This window comes from Neurospora tetrasperma (genome assembly GCF_000213175.1).
Source record: "Neurospora tetrasperma FGSC 2508 unplaced genomic scaffold NEUTE1scaffold_81, whole genome shotgun sequence".
Lineage (NCBI taxonomy): Eukaryota > Fungi > Ascomycota > Sordariomycetes > Sordariales > Sordariaceae > Neurospora > Neurospora tetrasperma.
In genome coordinates, this window is record NW_009799179.1 from 2,310,609 (window position 1) to 2,326,409 (window position 15,801).

The 15,801-nt window shown below is 52.7% G+C and overlaps 3 protein-coding genes across 3 annotated transcripts; 1 reads left to right on the forward strand and 2 right to left on the reverse strand.

The window, feature by feature from the left end:
- Window positions 1-873: 873 nt before the first annotated feature.
- On the reverse strand, window positions 874-3,157 carry NEUTE1DRAFT_89743 (uncharacterized protein; the record flags this gene model as incomplete). The annotated part of the gene is made up of 3 exons (XM_009857269.1): window positions 874-1,588; window positions 1,651-2,359; window positions 2,444-3,157. The coding sequence occupies 3 exons, from the start codon at window positions 3,087-3,089 to the stop codon at window positions 1,069-1,071; spliced, it is 1,875 nt and encodes a 624-aa protein (XP_009855571.1).
- Window positions 3,158-5,481: 2,324 nt separating this feature from the next.
- NEUTE1DRAFT_89746 (3-hydroxy-3-methylglutaryl-coenzyme A reductase) lies at window positions 5,482-9,965 on the reverse strand (the record flags this gene model as incomplete). The annotated part of the gene is made up of 3 exons (XM_009857270.1): window positions 5,482-6,278; window positions 6,333-9,577; window positions 9,811-9,965. The coding sequence occupies 2 exons, from the start codon at window positions 9,488-9,490 to the stop codon at window positions 5,915-5,917; spliced, it is 3,522 nt and encodes a 1,173-aa protein (XP_009855572.1).
- A 2,493-nt stretch (window positions 9,966-12,458) lies between these two features.
- Window positions 12,459-14,218, forward strand: NEUTE1DRAFT_71058 (uncharacterized protein; the record flags this gene model as incomplete). Its single annotated transcript, XM_009857271.1, has 2 exons — window positions 12,459-12,605; window positions 13,027-14,218. The coding sequence occupies 2 exons, from the start codon at window positions 12,459-12,461 to the stop codon at window positions 13,774-13,776; spliced, it is 897 nt and encodes a 298-aa protein (XP_009855573.1).
- Between the last annotated feature and the right edge of the window lie 1,583 nt (window positions 14,219-15,801).

Sequence of the window (15,801 nt, forward strand, 5' to 3'; positions counted from 1 at the left end):
GGGGTTAACAGTACCGAGCTAACAATCAAACAAGGGGTGATGTGTACAAAGTACCCAAGTACCCAAGTACATAGGTAAGCGCACCACTACCACGTACCCGGTTACGATTTCCGTCTGTACCGTTTCTTCTTCCCTCTTTCTTTTTTCTTTTCTGTACCTCTGTGCCGTGTCGCTCCACGCCAGTAACCAATCCTGCTTCCTCTCTCTCGTCCACCATAGTGCAGTATCGATAGAGACCACAAAACAAAACAAAACAACATCCACCTCACACCCTCACACCCTCCCCCCCACACTCACACACTCACTATAAAACAACGAACCAATCCCCTCCCTTCCCCAAGCCAAGATATTACTCTTCTAGGAAAGTGTTTTGCGCCCGGCGGCCGCGGCCGATGCCTCAAACCCGCCCGAGAGGTACCGACATATGTAGAATTACAGGCTCGAGAAACACCAAACGAACCAAAAGATCAAAAGGGAACTTCGCGAACAAAACAAAGCCTGGCGTTTAGCTAAGGGAGGGTACCTATCCTTTCAAATAAAGCGGGAATATTTCTAGCGCGCGGTAATGGAACCTTCTCCGTATCCTTCGCGTATTTTTGCCTAAATTATAGGGTTACACCCGCTGTGCGAATGCATCGCTAAAAAGGCATGGATGGCTTGTGCTCTGGGGGTTGGAGCTTGAGGAAACAGTATTTCTGTAGAGAACCCAACCATGTTTGGTATCACCACGTGTACTTCGTGGGTGTGTGTATGGGTCGGTGGCCTTCCAAAGTCGGTGGAGAAGACCCTTGTGGGGATGTATGCATTTCTGTATTTGTATCGGGTGTTGTACTAGGAGTGCTGGGTATATTTCTATCTTTTGTTTGTTTGTTTGTCCTCCGTTTCCTAGAAACTGATTACAGAAACAGCTTCCAGGACGGTTTTCGCATGTTGATACAAGGATATACTGAGTAATCATGTAGTCCAGTCCGTATTACTCCCTCTTTCCCCCTCCATCTCACGCCCAACGCCATCTTTTCCAAAACCCATCCCAACTCCAACCGCCTCTTCTTCTTGTTCAGAAAAACATTACCTACTACCCGCCTTCTCCTCATCCACAGGCGCCCGTCTCCTCCCCTCACCCGCCGCATCCTCCTTCGCTTTCTTCATATTATCCAACCCCGTCTTATGCTCCTCATGCTCCTTGCTCAACGTCCTCGAGCCAACAAACAGCGAGACGAACAAGCCCAGCGCAGCAAAGGCAACGTACACAATGTACATGGTGCGCAGGGCGTTGAAGTAGGCCCCACGGGCAATCTGGCGCTGGTCGGGGGGCAAAGAAGCAAGTCGACCCACGTTTGACGCGGCGCTTCCTCCCGTCAGGAGACTGGCGTTTTTGGGCCCCAGTTCTTGGACGAGGCGCTCGTGCTGTTTCTCCATGCGGTTTTGAAAGACAACACCGCCGATGACGACCGAGATGGATGTCGAGAGCTGGCGGATGAAGCCGAATGTGCCTGTGGCCGCGGCGACGTCGCGGCCGGGGACGGTGGTTTGGAGAGCAATGAGAGGGGCTTGGAAATTGGGACCAACTCCGACACCAGCAACGATTCTGTTTCAAGTGTCAGTCATTTTGTCCAAGGCGAAGAGAGACGAAAAAAAGAGATGGCTTACTGGAAGAGGATAATCTTGGCCCAGTTGGGCCTCGGTTCCAAGTCAATGAAAAGCCCAAAGCCCAACGTCATGACTGTCATGCCAAAGATGATCGGAGGCAAGTACTTGCCCGTCTTTTTGATATAAACACCGGTAGCGGCCGATACAATGGACAGCGACATGGCAAACGCCAACACGTACACTCCCGACAACAACGGTGTGGCGCCCAGCACAGCCTGGAAGTAAAGCGGGAGGTAGTAACTACCTGAGATAAAGACAAATCCCTGGCAAGCACAGACCAGCAACGAAGCCACGCTCGCCCGGCGCTTGAACAGCCGCATCGGGATGACGGGGTACTTGGCGACCTTCCACTCGATCAGACCAAAAATGCCGATCACAACGATGCCGAACACGATCAAGCAGATAACGGTTGCCGACTTCCAGGGGTACGATACGCCGCCGAACTCCAAGCCGAGCAGGACCATGAGCGTGCCTCCGACAATGGTCACGGAGCCGAGCCAGTCTACCGCCATCAGGCCCTGGCGAATCGGCGTCCGTGGGTTGTGCAGCTTGAGGACAAACGCCAAAATGGCCATGCCTACTCCCGAGATGGGCAGATTGATGTAGAAACACCATCTCCATGTGACTTTGCTTGTGAAGGTACCTCCGAGAATGGGTCCAATTGCGCTCGCCAGTGCCCAGACCATGCCCATGACACCAAAGTAGATTCCTGTAGCACGCAAGCACCGTCAGCTTTTGTCCCCAAAGCACTTGATCCCCCAAAGAGAAAAAAAAAAAAAAAAAAACAACCTACCTCGTTTCCGCATCGAAAACAAATCACTGATACAAATATTCACCAAGATGATGATCCCCCCACCACCCACACCCTGAATCGCCCTCGCAGCCAACAACATGCCCATATTCTTGCTCAACGCGCAGATCAGGGAGCCAATCCAAAACACGCCCACGGTCATTAACAAAATCGGCTTTCGGCCCCAAATATCTGAAATCTTGCCCCACATGGGCGCCGTCGCCGCGTTGGCCAAAAGGTACGCCGATCCGATCCATGTGTACCCTGTTGTACTGCCGAACTCCTCAGAAATCGTGGGGATGGCGACCGTCACGATGGTCACGTCCAGAGCAGCCAGGAAGAGGGCGCTGGCTAGGGCGAGGATAATGGCGGTTGTTTCGAGGCTGGTGCGGCCTTCTTCGGGGGCGGCTGATGGGCCGGTGACCGTTGTTGGTGGGTCGGTTGGCGGCGCGGTTGGGTCGGCATTTTCGTTGGCTCTTTCGAGCTCTTGCTCTTTCTCTTGCTCCTCTTTGGTTTGGGGATTGTTGATGTTATTTTGGACCGTGTTGTCGGAACTGCTGCCGTTGTCTGAGGCGGCTGCCGAGGTATGTGTGAGTGTCGAACTGTCAACGGCCGGTGTCCCCCGACTGCCACGCGCCGCTGACGCCATGTCTCACTTTTCGGTTTATCACTGAAAAGGTGACTTTGTGCGAGGCGCAATATGGTTTCTTTCGTATGTGAGACCGGATTTCAAGGTACTGGACCTACGAACACTCGAAATGTCGATAAAGTCCTATATGCGTCGTTGAGAAAGAATACCTTGTGCGACCGATCAGAGGAAAAGAAGGGAACCGGATGCTAGCGTTTGGTGGAAGCCGAGTCGGGAGGAGAGGTAGATACAAGAGATAGAAGCGTCAAGCAGTTTACTGCGAGAATTGTATTCTGATTCCCCGGGATGATATCAGAGGATTATTTGATGATAACAAAGTCTACTGCGGTACGAGACGCAACCACGAAAAAGGGTCTGAGTGTAAGAAACAACAATTAGTCGGACATCATCCTGGATGAAAACAAAACCTCGGGTCAAACTGTTCGCGGTGGCCGGGTGTCGCGTACACAGTTAAAAGTCCCAAATTGTTTGCCCAAGAGGAAAGAACAGACAGAAACCTGGAAGGAAAGGAATTTGAGGACGCTTGGGACTTTAAGTGTAGTACATACCCTACACTAACTTGGAAAGAGAGAAAAAAAACTTTCAAAGCAAGCAAAGTATCAGAATTAGGGAAGGTGCGCGTTTGCTTGCCCCCCTCCCCGGTTCGATGTGTCCAGGGTCGTTAGCTCTGACTTGACCCCACAATAACTCTTTTACACCATCCCACGATACCCATGACGGCACCGAAGCCGGGTAACACGTACTTCGTAGATGGGCAAACATGTGAATAGAAACAGTTACAAAGGCAAAGGAACAATGTGTAATAAGCAATAACCTACCATACGTGCTTCATACATACCGAATGGATGGATTAACCGTTTCTCTGTATATGTCGAGGACTCGAGGTTTTCTTTCTCTCTATTCAACCTTGTTGTTGCCATCACAGTTAGACCCTCTCCGAGTCTGACCTCTCATTTTTGGGCCTTCAGTCATACCGATCCGACGACTGCCGTGAAACGTCAACACGTTTGTAAACCTCTGCCGGGGGTAAATAGGTTAATTCTTGTAAATTCGCCGTTAGTATAGATCAGTGGCAAAAGACAAGTCTGTACAGAAGAGTAGCAACTTATACCAGCAGAGAAATCTTAGTTTTCTCTAGGGCGGGGAGTATCATGCTCCCCTTTTTTTCTTTTTCTTTTACCCGGCAGAGGTATACCGAAGACAGCGAAACTCTAGGTCCCCCAATTCGGGCGGAGATTAAAGGCCCCAAAGCTGCACAGGAAAACGTTATATCCGGCAGTCTCTAGATCGGCAAGTAGAAAAAGGTGAGCTCGAAAAAAGACGGCTCGGAGGAAACAAATGAAAAATGACTGAACGAACCGAAGAAAAGCATTGGTTGATCGGTCGATTCCGACGGCCACCCTTGCGAATTTTCGATTTGGGGTAAGGTTGGGGAATCTGGAATCTAGACGTAAAAGGGTATCTGGACCGCCCTTTGATCTAGGAGATGGATAGGTGATGAGGGGGGAAAAGGTCGAAAAGACCAAACGATTACGTACGAGCCGAGCTCCGAGCGCAACGTTGGAAGTAAAGATTGAAACTGATTGGACCTATCGCATCATTTCTTTGACAGAATGTTGTAAATCGAAGGGCGTAGGCGGTTCTTCTATACTGTTTTTAGAATACCTCTTCGGTCTTATTCAAAGTGCAAGTGAGAAAAAGTAAAATCGTTGCCCCGGCACTGGCACACTGTCAGAACCGGAGCTACCAAGGTCGGACGGTGTTTTATAGCAAGCAGACGGAGGCCCCCATTGAACTCGCAGCAGCAGTAGGTAGCGGCTACACGCAACTGCACACCTGAACTTCCTGCGATCTCTTCATCAGTTCCATTTTACAATTATCCGTTTCGGTTCAAGTCCCGAGTGCTGACGCGGAACTTGACACTGAAACAGAACAAGCTCATGTTCCACATCCACGTGCCGGGCGCTACCGAGCGGGGGTGATGGGAATGGCGGGGAACCGAGTCCGGGAGTTGGTTCTGAGTCGAAGCGACACGTGCCGGGAGAGGAGGAAGGAGAGTTCGGGAAGTGGGGTGCCGGAGCTGTGTTCAACTGGTTTCCCGCTCTCCATCACGGCATCACGTCCGATTAGTACAGTATAGTGATCACGCCGCCTTATCGGACAGTTTGAAGTATTATGGGAACCTAAAACTTCGGGAAATGCTGTCTTTGTACAAACTTACCAACAGTTTGTGCGACGAATACGTATATGAGCCTAAGTGTGACTGTGCGTACAAGGCGAAATGGAAATAGTCTCCAGCAAGACAACGGTCTGTCCAACAATGCCTTCACTTGACACAAAACACAACAATAACACACGAGACAAGGCAAATGAACAGCGTTCAGCATGAGCGTAGAATCCTGAATGATCAAGAACCTAGTTCTTTCTATTAGAATTACTTTCCGAGAGAGAGAGATATGTATGAGCTAATATACTCAAACGTTGTAGTCCTTCAAGCGACACTGACTGTCACTGAATATCCACCCATCCACCCATCCATCCATTTCGAGCAGGTATATCCGACGGCCTGTGTCTTTGTACAACCTTCACACTAATTACTGGTTCTGCGAGCAAGCAGTTTTTTCTCATCCCAGGTAAAACAAACGTAGTACGAAAAAGAATGTCCCGCTCTACGTTATGCGACTTTTCATCCCCATCCCCTATCTAACATAATGTATAGGTATAAGTATATTTATATATGTACAACAAAAATCACCTTGAACATTCAGGCGTAAATGTCCAGGTTAGATCGTCTCGATCCATGTTCGTCATGACCGATTCATTCATCAGCGACGCGAACGCTCGACCGCAGCAGCGTTGGGGTTGGAGCTCGTCATCGTGAGACCAGCAGCGGCAGCAGGTGCCGGCGTGCTGGTGCGGGTGGGAGGGGCGGAACGGTTGTGAGCCATGTGCGCCTTAACCAAGTGGCCGGCCGCAAGAGCACTGCACAAAGACAACTCGCCGGCTAGGACGGCTGCGGCGACAATGCGAGCCAGACGCCTGGCGTTCTCACCAGGGTTGGTAGGATGAGGGCCGCGGACACCGAGCATGTCGAGCATGGCCGACTGGGGCTCGAGGATGGTGCCACCGCCAAGGGTGCCGACTTCAATGGAAGGCATCGAGACGGAGATCTGGAGGTTTCCACGCAGGCTATGAATATGTTAGTCATGCATCTCCAACTTATCAAGGGGAATGGATACTCACTTTCTCATAAGGGTGATGCAGTTGGCACTTTCAACCACCTGGGCGGGATCTTGGCCAGTAGCAAGGAAGATAGCCGCGACAATGTTGGCCGCATGGGCATTGAAGCCACCCATGGAGCCAGCCATAGCGGAACCAATCAAGTTTTTGTTGACGTTAAGCTCCACAAGGGTATCGACGTCGGTCTTGAGCACATTCTTGACGACGTCGGCAGGAATGATGGCCTCGGCGACAACGCTCTTGCCGCGTCCGTCGATCCAGTTGATCGCAGCAGCCTTCTTATCCGTGCAGTAGTTGCCACTGAGAGAGACAATGTTCATATCCTCAAAACCCTCATTGTACATGACGCTAAGGGCGTGCTCGACACCCTTGGAAATCATGTTCATACCCATCGCATCACCAGTAGTAGTCTTGAAGCGGATGTAAAGGTTGGTACCGGCCATAGCAGTCTTCATGGTCTCCAGACGAGCGAAGCGAGATGTCGAGTTGAAAGCCTTCTTCATGATAGACTGTCCCTTCTCGGAATCAAGCCAAAGCTTGGCAGCACCAGCTCTTTCAAGAGTCTCGAACTGAACGCAAGGGCCACGAGTCATACCATCAGCAGTCAGAACAGTGACAGCACCACCGCCAGAGTTGATGGCCTTGCAGCCTCTGCTGGTGGAAGCGACCAAGACGCCCTCGGTGGTAGCCATAGGGACGAAAAAGCTCTGTCCATCGATAACAAGGGGGCCGGCAACACCAACAGGGAGAGGCATATAGCCGATGACGTTCTCGCAGCAAGCACCGTGGACCTGAGCCCAGTTGTAGTTCTGGTAGGGAAGTTTGGAGCGGTCGAGGATGTTGGTCAACTCGGTGGTGGCCTTGGTGCGAGAGATGATCGAGCGGCGAACCTTGACAGCACGAGTGAAATCCTTGAGCGTCTTCTCAAGAGCATAACCGGGGATCTTGCCCTTGAGCGAGAGGTGGACGATTTCCTCATCGTTGAGCTCATGAGTACGCTTCTCGGCGAGCATCTTATCGAGCTCCCCCTGGGAACGGATAGTAGTAGCGCGTTGGGCTGCAAGGGTAACAGCGCGGTTCTCCTTGGCCTGTGCATCATTTTCGTCATCAGTGCTGGACGGGGTAAGAGGAGCAACGGGGCTCGAGGGAGCGGTGGGCTTCATGTACTCTCCCAGGGGAAGGGTGGCAGATGCGGTATCGTTAAATTTCTGTGCCTCGTCCAGCTCCTTGGGGTTGATGGGGTGATCCGGAACGTTGGGGTCCTTGATGCCCCAGCGGGCAGCGTTGAAGAGATAGCCGTTGAGCGCAACACTGAGAGCGAGGGCGACCACAATCCACTTGGACAGAATAGGGTCTTCCAAGCTCTTGAGAATGCTGCCGACCATGCGGCCTCCATAGCCACCAAGGTTGGTGTAATCGCCACCCTCAACTTCGGCCGACTTCTGAGGAAGATCATAGTGGATAGAAGGATACTCAAGCTCGTAACGAATAGGAGTAAGGACGGTCACGATAGTCTCCCTGCCATCGGCGCGGGCGGCCTCGAGAATGATATCCAAACCGTTGGACGCAACCTTGAAAGGGTCAACCGGAGGAGGCGTCACGACACCGCCAAGACCACGAGCCCACGAAGAGATGCTGGAGATGGAGTTGGCACTGCGGAAGGGAATGGTGCAGAGGTTGAGGACGTTGATCAGAACAAAGCCGGTAACCATCATGACCTTGAACTTGGGGATATGAGTGCTCTTGAGCTGACGACCGAAGATGGTGGTTCCAGGCTGGTCCTTGCCATCAGCGCGGGGCCAGTCGTTGCTTTGGGCAACTTTTTCAGCAACGCGACGGCTGACGCCATCCTCCTCCAAAGCCTTGCGCATCTGAACGTGGCGCTTGATGCGGTTGATTTCGAGCTTGATGCAGAGAATGGCAGTGTAGAAGGAGAAGAGCAGGATGCAGTCGAAGAAGAGAATCCACGCGGCAAGGAAGCAGAACTGCTGCAGGCCGCCCTGGACGCCAGAAGCAGCGCCCAAGACCAGAATGCCGGCCTCAATGGCGTAGTCCTTGACAATGTCAAAGCCCTTCTCCTTGATCGCGAGCTGAATAGCGGACTGGATGCTGTGGGCCGAATCAGCCTGCTTGGAAGTCTTACCAGACTTTTCGGTCGGACGGCGGTGGTCAATGGCATGCGACAGAACGGCGCGGGTCAGGACAATGTTCTTCTCAAAACCAATGGTAACGACCAAGAAGGGCAGACCCTCCGAGAGCAAAACCATGGTAATGGGAACTCCGAGCTTGGTGGTAACAAGGAGACCAAAGAGGAACGCGAAGATGGACGAGAAGATGACGCTGGTAGCAAGCCAGAAGTTGGATCCCATGCGGCGCATCGAGAGGAAGAGCGAAACGAAGGTGAGGTGCATCGAGATGTAGCCCAGAGCCATGATGATGATATCAAGAGTCTCGGCGTTTCGGAGGAGATCGGTGAACTCGACCCACGCGTTCTGTACCCACTTCACGATGCTGCTGCGAGTCTGGACACGGGCAGCCTTCATGATCCACATCTTCTTCTCGTGGCCGCGCTCGGTCTCAATGGTCTCCTGCGAGGACACGGCATTCGGGATCTCCTGGGCGTTTGCCAAGAACTCGGGAGCTTGGCTGTACGGGAGAGAGAAGGCGAGCGCGCTGTCTTGGGAGTAGGTGAAGGAGATGGCGGTCGAGGGCAGAGGCGTGATCGAGAGGTTACTGGGGATGGGAACGGTGTTTGTCTGCGCGACAACGGGACCGGACTCGGCGGTATCGGGGAAGACGAGGGTGAGAAGAGCGAGGTGGTTGGCATTCGCAGGAATGGCAGCTTCGGGGTCGTGATTTTGCCAGTTCCACTCCGTATTGGCACCGGCGCGAAGCATCCTACTGCCCGCCTGGAGCGACTCCCATTCGGCCTTTCTGACGCTTCGGGTGACATTGAAGAGGCTGTTTTGCAGGAGGCCGATATAGGAGGAGCTGGCGAGCAGAGCGACGAGAACAATGGTGTGAATTGGGTTGGACGAGGTGATCTTGGACAATTTCTGGAGCGGAGGGGTGACCTTTTTGTTTATCCACGAAGGTGTGGCGGCCTGGGCGGCCGGCTGCTCCCCTCGAAAGCGCGAGGGGAGAAGGCTCGAGGCGATCATGTTGGCAGATGTGTAGGGGGGAATTGGGACTGATCAACGAGATCCGACCGACATTGAGCAGGGTCGAGAGTGCAGTAGATATGGAATCTGGGACAAGGCAAGCGTCAGTAATCATTAATCGAGACGAGACGACGCGCGCGAGGCACATATGGTTCAGTTATAATAAGCCCGAGTTGGCGGTCAGCAGCAGCGCGTGCCACCCGGAGGAGCGAACTAGGCCATCCGCAGGTTGCCGAACATGGAAAGCACCACGTTCTTTTGCCGAGGATTATGGTGATAGTGCTGAAGGAAGGATTGCGGCGCGAAAGGGTCAAACTTACATCACAGGTTGCGATCAATTGTCGCGGGTACCGAGACCGCTCGACAGAACCGGTGCTGCGCTCCGCTTGTGAAAGCCGTCACGCGAACCTTGCGTCGTGCGCACTGGCCTTACGAAACGGGGAGTTTGAGAAACTCGTGCTGGCGAATCTCTCTTCCCGCTTTTCAGTTTGGTTGCACAAAGTCCGATTATTGCAGAGAATAACCAGAGTGCAACAAGTCGGTCCCAAGGAACTGGGAAGGTGGTGGAACAAACTGAAGTTTCGGTTGGCGGCTGCAATGAAGCTGCTACCTCGAGGTACGGTTGATGTACCTTTCAAAAGAATGAGGGGGGAAGGGGGGGGAGGGGGAAGAAGAATCGTTAGACAATGTTGAATTGAGCAACAAAAAAGTCCAAGATCCTGACCGGAGGGAGATCGGTACAGTACTTCTCCGTCACTTGTTGCTTGCTCGAGATGAGGACCGAGGCGGAGTGGGTGTCCGGGTTGCCCTCTTGATAGGCAGGCAGGTATGGGAAATAATAAAAACTTCCAAAAAAAATTGGGAAGGACCAGGGGACCTCTCTCACTGGGTTGGACGATGCAGTGCCAGTAACACGGGCCACACCCGCTTTTGTGTCTTTCCCCAAGACGATCCAATCCGGGCGTCGCTTCTTTCGCGCTGCACGACGACCCCCTTTTTTCTTCTTCATGATGGAACATTTTACCACTTTGACGACGGTTCGCCCAAGACACTGGAGATCTAAAAGACATTACTATGCTCGATTCGGGCTACGCTGTGTGCACCGATCCATCTCTATTGCTTCAACCACCAACGATATTTCAACACGCCTTGGGCCCGAATGTTGGGTAAGGTAGAGCGAGGTCGCTTCACCGCCTAGGTTTCATTCACCTGCACTGTACCATCGCTACTAGTGACATGCCACTACTGGGCAACAGTCCACAACCTCTTTCTTCTCTTCTCTTGTGTTCTCACCATCCGGCGCATGGCTACCGTACAAATACGTACTCGCCGTTTGGATCATTGTTTGATTGATGGGATCAAGCCAGCGTCATCAGCTTTGTCTTTGAACATGTTGCGCCGGCTATATGCGATGCTCGATACGATGTGCAGTGGCTTGAGCGTGCATGTGGGAACAAGCCGTCCCAACTGGATCGTTCACTTTGACGGCTACGTAATGATTGTACACCACCCCCTTTTCCTATTGTTTTTTTTCCCCAACGAACACTTTTCCGGCTTCCAGAAATCTCAAAATGGCAACCTGGCCACAACACAATCATTGGCTGTTCAAAGTTTTTTTCCTCTCGTGAGCAGCGCCAACTGAGCCAGTCATCACGAGCACCAAACGTTCAAACTTCAAAGACGAAAACCCCGGCACGGCGAATCGACATGATCTCCCAGATCCCTCCCAGCCGGGCAGGTTTGTTTCAATTCCAGCCTCCTCCAGCCTCTCCAGGTTGTTCCCTGAATATCATCACGTTGCAATAACCAGCCCCACTGAAAAAGGCCGAATGGATGTCTGGGCGCAATTTACCCCCCCTAGCCCCCACCATTGTAACCGTTATCGTCCGTTATCGCCCGTCAAGCTCGCTTGGACGTGGCATTGCAGAAGGCTCTCGGCTTTTGGACGAGGTCGCTGATCCTGGCGACAAGAATGCTGATGCGGGACCCATCGTTGCTTATCGATACCGGTCATTGCTTATGAGGCTTATCTGATGATCTGATTATTTCTTACTGCCCCTCCATCTCCATCATGACTCTACACACAGTAGCGTCGGGTCGCCATATGCCCCTCCATAACTGGCCGTCTACAATTACTGAACTGATTGTGAACTCCAGCAAAGTCAACGCTCAGTTTGATGGGAGTTTGGCTATGGTTTTGTGGTGAGAGTGTACGGATGATGGACTTGACAGTTTCTCGGAATTCGGGGTTTCTCTAGCGTTGGGGGGGCTTGAATATGATAGGTGAGCTGTCGCAATGACCATCTGTTTTCGAGCCGGACTTTGGGAAGCATTGATTCTGGGTTTTGGAACGTAAAACCCCGCCGAAGTGCAGACGTTGGAGCTGCGTTTGTACCCAATGCTACCGAGTCCAAAGTCCCCTCACAGCTACAGGGAGCGTTCATAGGCGGAGTTAATACTCGGACTTCTGTTTCACGCTCTTTGCATTTTCCACAGTACATAAAGGCCGCCCTTCTTCAATATCATTCTCAGATCACGTCGTACCAAGACGTTGAGCCTGCATTGATAAAAGCATATCACGTCAACTTCGGCTCGACATACTTTTCCAGATGCAACCAAGTTGAAAATGAACAACCCCCATCACGGTGAAGCGGAGGTACGAAAGTGTTGCGAGCGGAAGCTCATGGGTAGGAGTGAGTTGAATCTTGGAACCCTAACCCTCAGGCATTGCATAACCGTTCGCGCACAGGCGCCGTTCCTTGGTGGTGTGCGCCGATGAGTGAGGTCCAGTGGCGTTCAGGGACCTTATCGACGCTTGTTTATCCGTCTTATCTGAACTTGCGTTGGTGCCTCCCGTTTCGCCGCCCTCGCTGATTGCGACATCCACCTGCGACGGCCATCACCAACCGCCTGATTCTTCTCAAAAGAACCTGTAGGGTCGTCTGTTGAATAAACACACCCGAGTATCATGGGCTTCCTTGAGTGGCTGATGCCCCCAAGCATCTTCAATGTGCATCAAACACGCCTGCTAGAAAACGGGCAAGGTGCTCAGCTGGAGCCCGATTTCAGGCCGGCTCTCCTGGTGGTTGACATGCAAGAGGACTTTTGCCCACCGGTAAGCCCTCAGGATCTGCTTCCTGCACATACCTGTACAGAACCCGCAGCATCGATCTTTTAGTCTTTTTCTGTGACGTTTTTCACCCATCCTGACTATCCTCACTTATTATCATCTGAATCCTCGCATTGTCCTGCCCTCTTTCATTACTTCAAGAAAGCTGGAAATCAATCGCACAGCGGCGAGAACATACCATTCGTGTCGTCGCCGTGTAAGCCTCATTCTACGGGCAGACAGACCACTTACAATCTCCCTATGAGCTCAGTGGCTTGCAAAAGTACACACAGACCCATCTCTTTCTTCATCTCATCCCAAGTCAAATCATCTCACTCATCACATCACAGCAGTCCACTCACTTTTACCTTGATTTCACACCCACCTTCACCCATACTCAAACACTAACACTTGTCTTGCAAAACAGAACGGCACCCTGGCAGTCACCGGCGGCCGCTCCATAACCCCCCTAATCAACACCCTCCTCTCCTCCCCTCTCTTCGTCCTCCGCGTCGCCACAAAGGACTGGCACCCGCCCAACCACATCTCCTTCGCCTCCAACCACAACCACACCTCCTCCCCCTCCTCCTCCCCCTGCTGCCCTGACTCCTCCGGAGAAGCCGCCATCCCCTTCCTGTCCACCACCACCGTCCACAACCCCCACAACCCCTCCGAGTCCTACACCACCCGCCTCTGGCCCTCTCACTGCATCGCCGACACCCCCGGGGCTAGCCTCATTCCCGAGCTGGACGTTTCCAAAATCGACCGGATTCTTGAAAAGGGAACCAACCCCCTCGTCGAAATGTACTCGGCCTTTTACGACCCCTTTACCTCACCCCGCGTTAGCGATTCGGGCCTGGCCCACATGTTGAAGGAGGCCAAGGTAACGCACGTTTATGTGGTGGGACTGGCGGCCGATTACTGCGTGTGGAGCACGGCGATGGATGCACATAACGAAGGGTTTGAGACGGTGGTGGTGGAGGAGGCGACGAAGCCTGTTGATGAGGACGGGTGGAGGAAGTGTAAGGAGGCGCTGGTGGGGGAGCCGGGGGTGAAGGTTGTGAGGTGGGACGGAGAGGAGGTCAAAAGGTTGTTTTTTGAGGGTTTGGTGACGACAAGTGTTGGTGCTGGGGATGACGAGGAGGTGGAGGAGAAGGAGGAGGAGGAGAAGATTTGAGGAGGTGGAAGGAAGGAAGGGAAGGAGGAAGATTGAAACTGGAACTGCTGTCGGGGATGGACGAGGTCAGTGGGAAAAGGGCTTTGGCTTTTTGTTGTGCTTTTGCAGGCGGGCAAAGAGGTACCTTATATGCAGCGTTGGCTGCTCGGTCGTTCGACGGGAGCATGACAACATGCAGTGCACAGGCATGGCATGGCGGCCATGCTTCAGAACGGATAATGCGTTGCTTCGGCGCCTGCGTTGCGTTGCGTTGCGTTGCGTTACGAGCTTTTAGATTGTTTATTCGTTTCCATTTTCTTTCCACGGCCGATTATAGCCGACTTTGTTTAGGCTTAGCGATGAGCGCTGTTAGCGATACATTCTTGATACCCTTCCAGGAAGATGGCAAGTAGATACCGACATGTGCGGTGCAATATCATGGCAATTAGCTTTGCCATGTGTCGGTACACTGCCTAGTATTCGGGATCCCGCTTTACGCAGTGAGAAGAAATACTTAAGAGGTAATCGGAGTCTCCTGCCTACTACGGTGTCGAATCCCGTGCTTGGACACATGGAACAACAAAGTTCCAAGAAGTAAGCGGGCAAAAAGAGATTCCATGTCCTTGTGCGCTGGTGAAACTATACACGAAATGTTGACAAATCGTCTCCGTAATGACATGAACCGAATTTACTGTACAGAAAAGTGGTAAAGATAAACTCTCATTTCTCATGCAATTCATTAAGGGATGGTATGATTTCCCATTCAAATGGGAGTAAATGTGTGTTCAAGAAACCCACGCCATTCCGACCTTCGTTCCCAAGCGCCAATGCTATGATCCCCGGCCTAACCAATGCCCCTTTTTGATCCCCTTTCGTTTAATTTTTTTTTCTGTTTTACCGGCCAACGCGGATAACGCCAGCAGCGATAAGCTTCTGGATCTTGGTCCTGACGTTGGGGTTCCTCATGTGCTCGGCCAAAGCCGCAGGGTCGGACTGAGCCTGCTGGAGGATGGCCTGCATGACAGGATCGGACATGATACCCATGATCTGAACGCGAATAGGTTAGTATATGTTGCAAACAGCGAATTTGGTATAACGATATGACATACCTCAGGATCACGCGCCAGACGCTCCCTTGTCTGCTCCTCGGTCTCGTTCTCGCGAGCCGCATACATGGCGTTGAAGGCCTTCTGCTCCAGCTGCTCAATCTCACGAGCGTTGGCGCCATTGTGGTACTCGGCGTCGATCTTGCGGGCTTCGGTGCAGGCGTCAACGCACTTGCTGTACTCGCGCATGCCGAAGTAGATCTGAGCCTTGCGGATGTAAGCACGGATGAACTTGGGGTCCTTCTTGATGGCCGTCTCGCAGTCCTCAAGGGCGCTGGGGAACTCGAGGAGCTTCATGAAAGCAGCAGCACGGTTGCTGTAGCCGCGGGGGTCATCCGGAGCACGCTTGATCATCTCCGAGTAGGCAGCAACGGCGCCGGGCCAGTCCATCTCCTTGAACTTCTTGTTACCCTCCTCACGAGCCTCCTCAGCCTTGACGGGGTCAATGTAGGCCTTGCGGGCAGCCTCGATCTTGTTGCGCTCAGCCGCGCGCACCTTGCTGATGACTTCAGGGGTACGGTGCTCGCGCAGACTCTGGTTGTAGTATTCAATCGCATTGGTAAGATCACCCATCTTCTCGTAGGCAGAACCAATACGCGCAAGCGACTTGGCAATGACCTTGAAGTCGGCATAACGAGCACGACCCTCCTCGGCAGCCTTCTTGCAGGTGTCAATGCAGGCCTGGTAGTCGCCCTTCTCGAAGTAGGCGGCGCCGAGGTTGTTGAGGTAGACAATGTCCTTGTACAAGTCCCAGGCGGCCTGGTAGTGCTTGATGGCCTCGTCAAAGTTGCGCTTCTTGTAGCACTCGGTACCAAGGGCTTTTTCCTTGTCGGCCGCCTCCTTGGCCTTCTTCTTCTCCAACTCCTCCTCATCCAGCTCGGGCTCGGGTTCGGGCTCGGGCGTCTTGGGCTTTGGTGGCGTCTCCTGCTTGGGGGCCGGG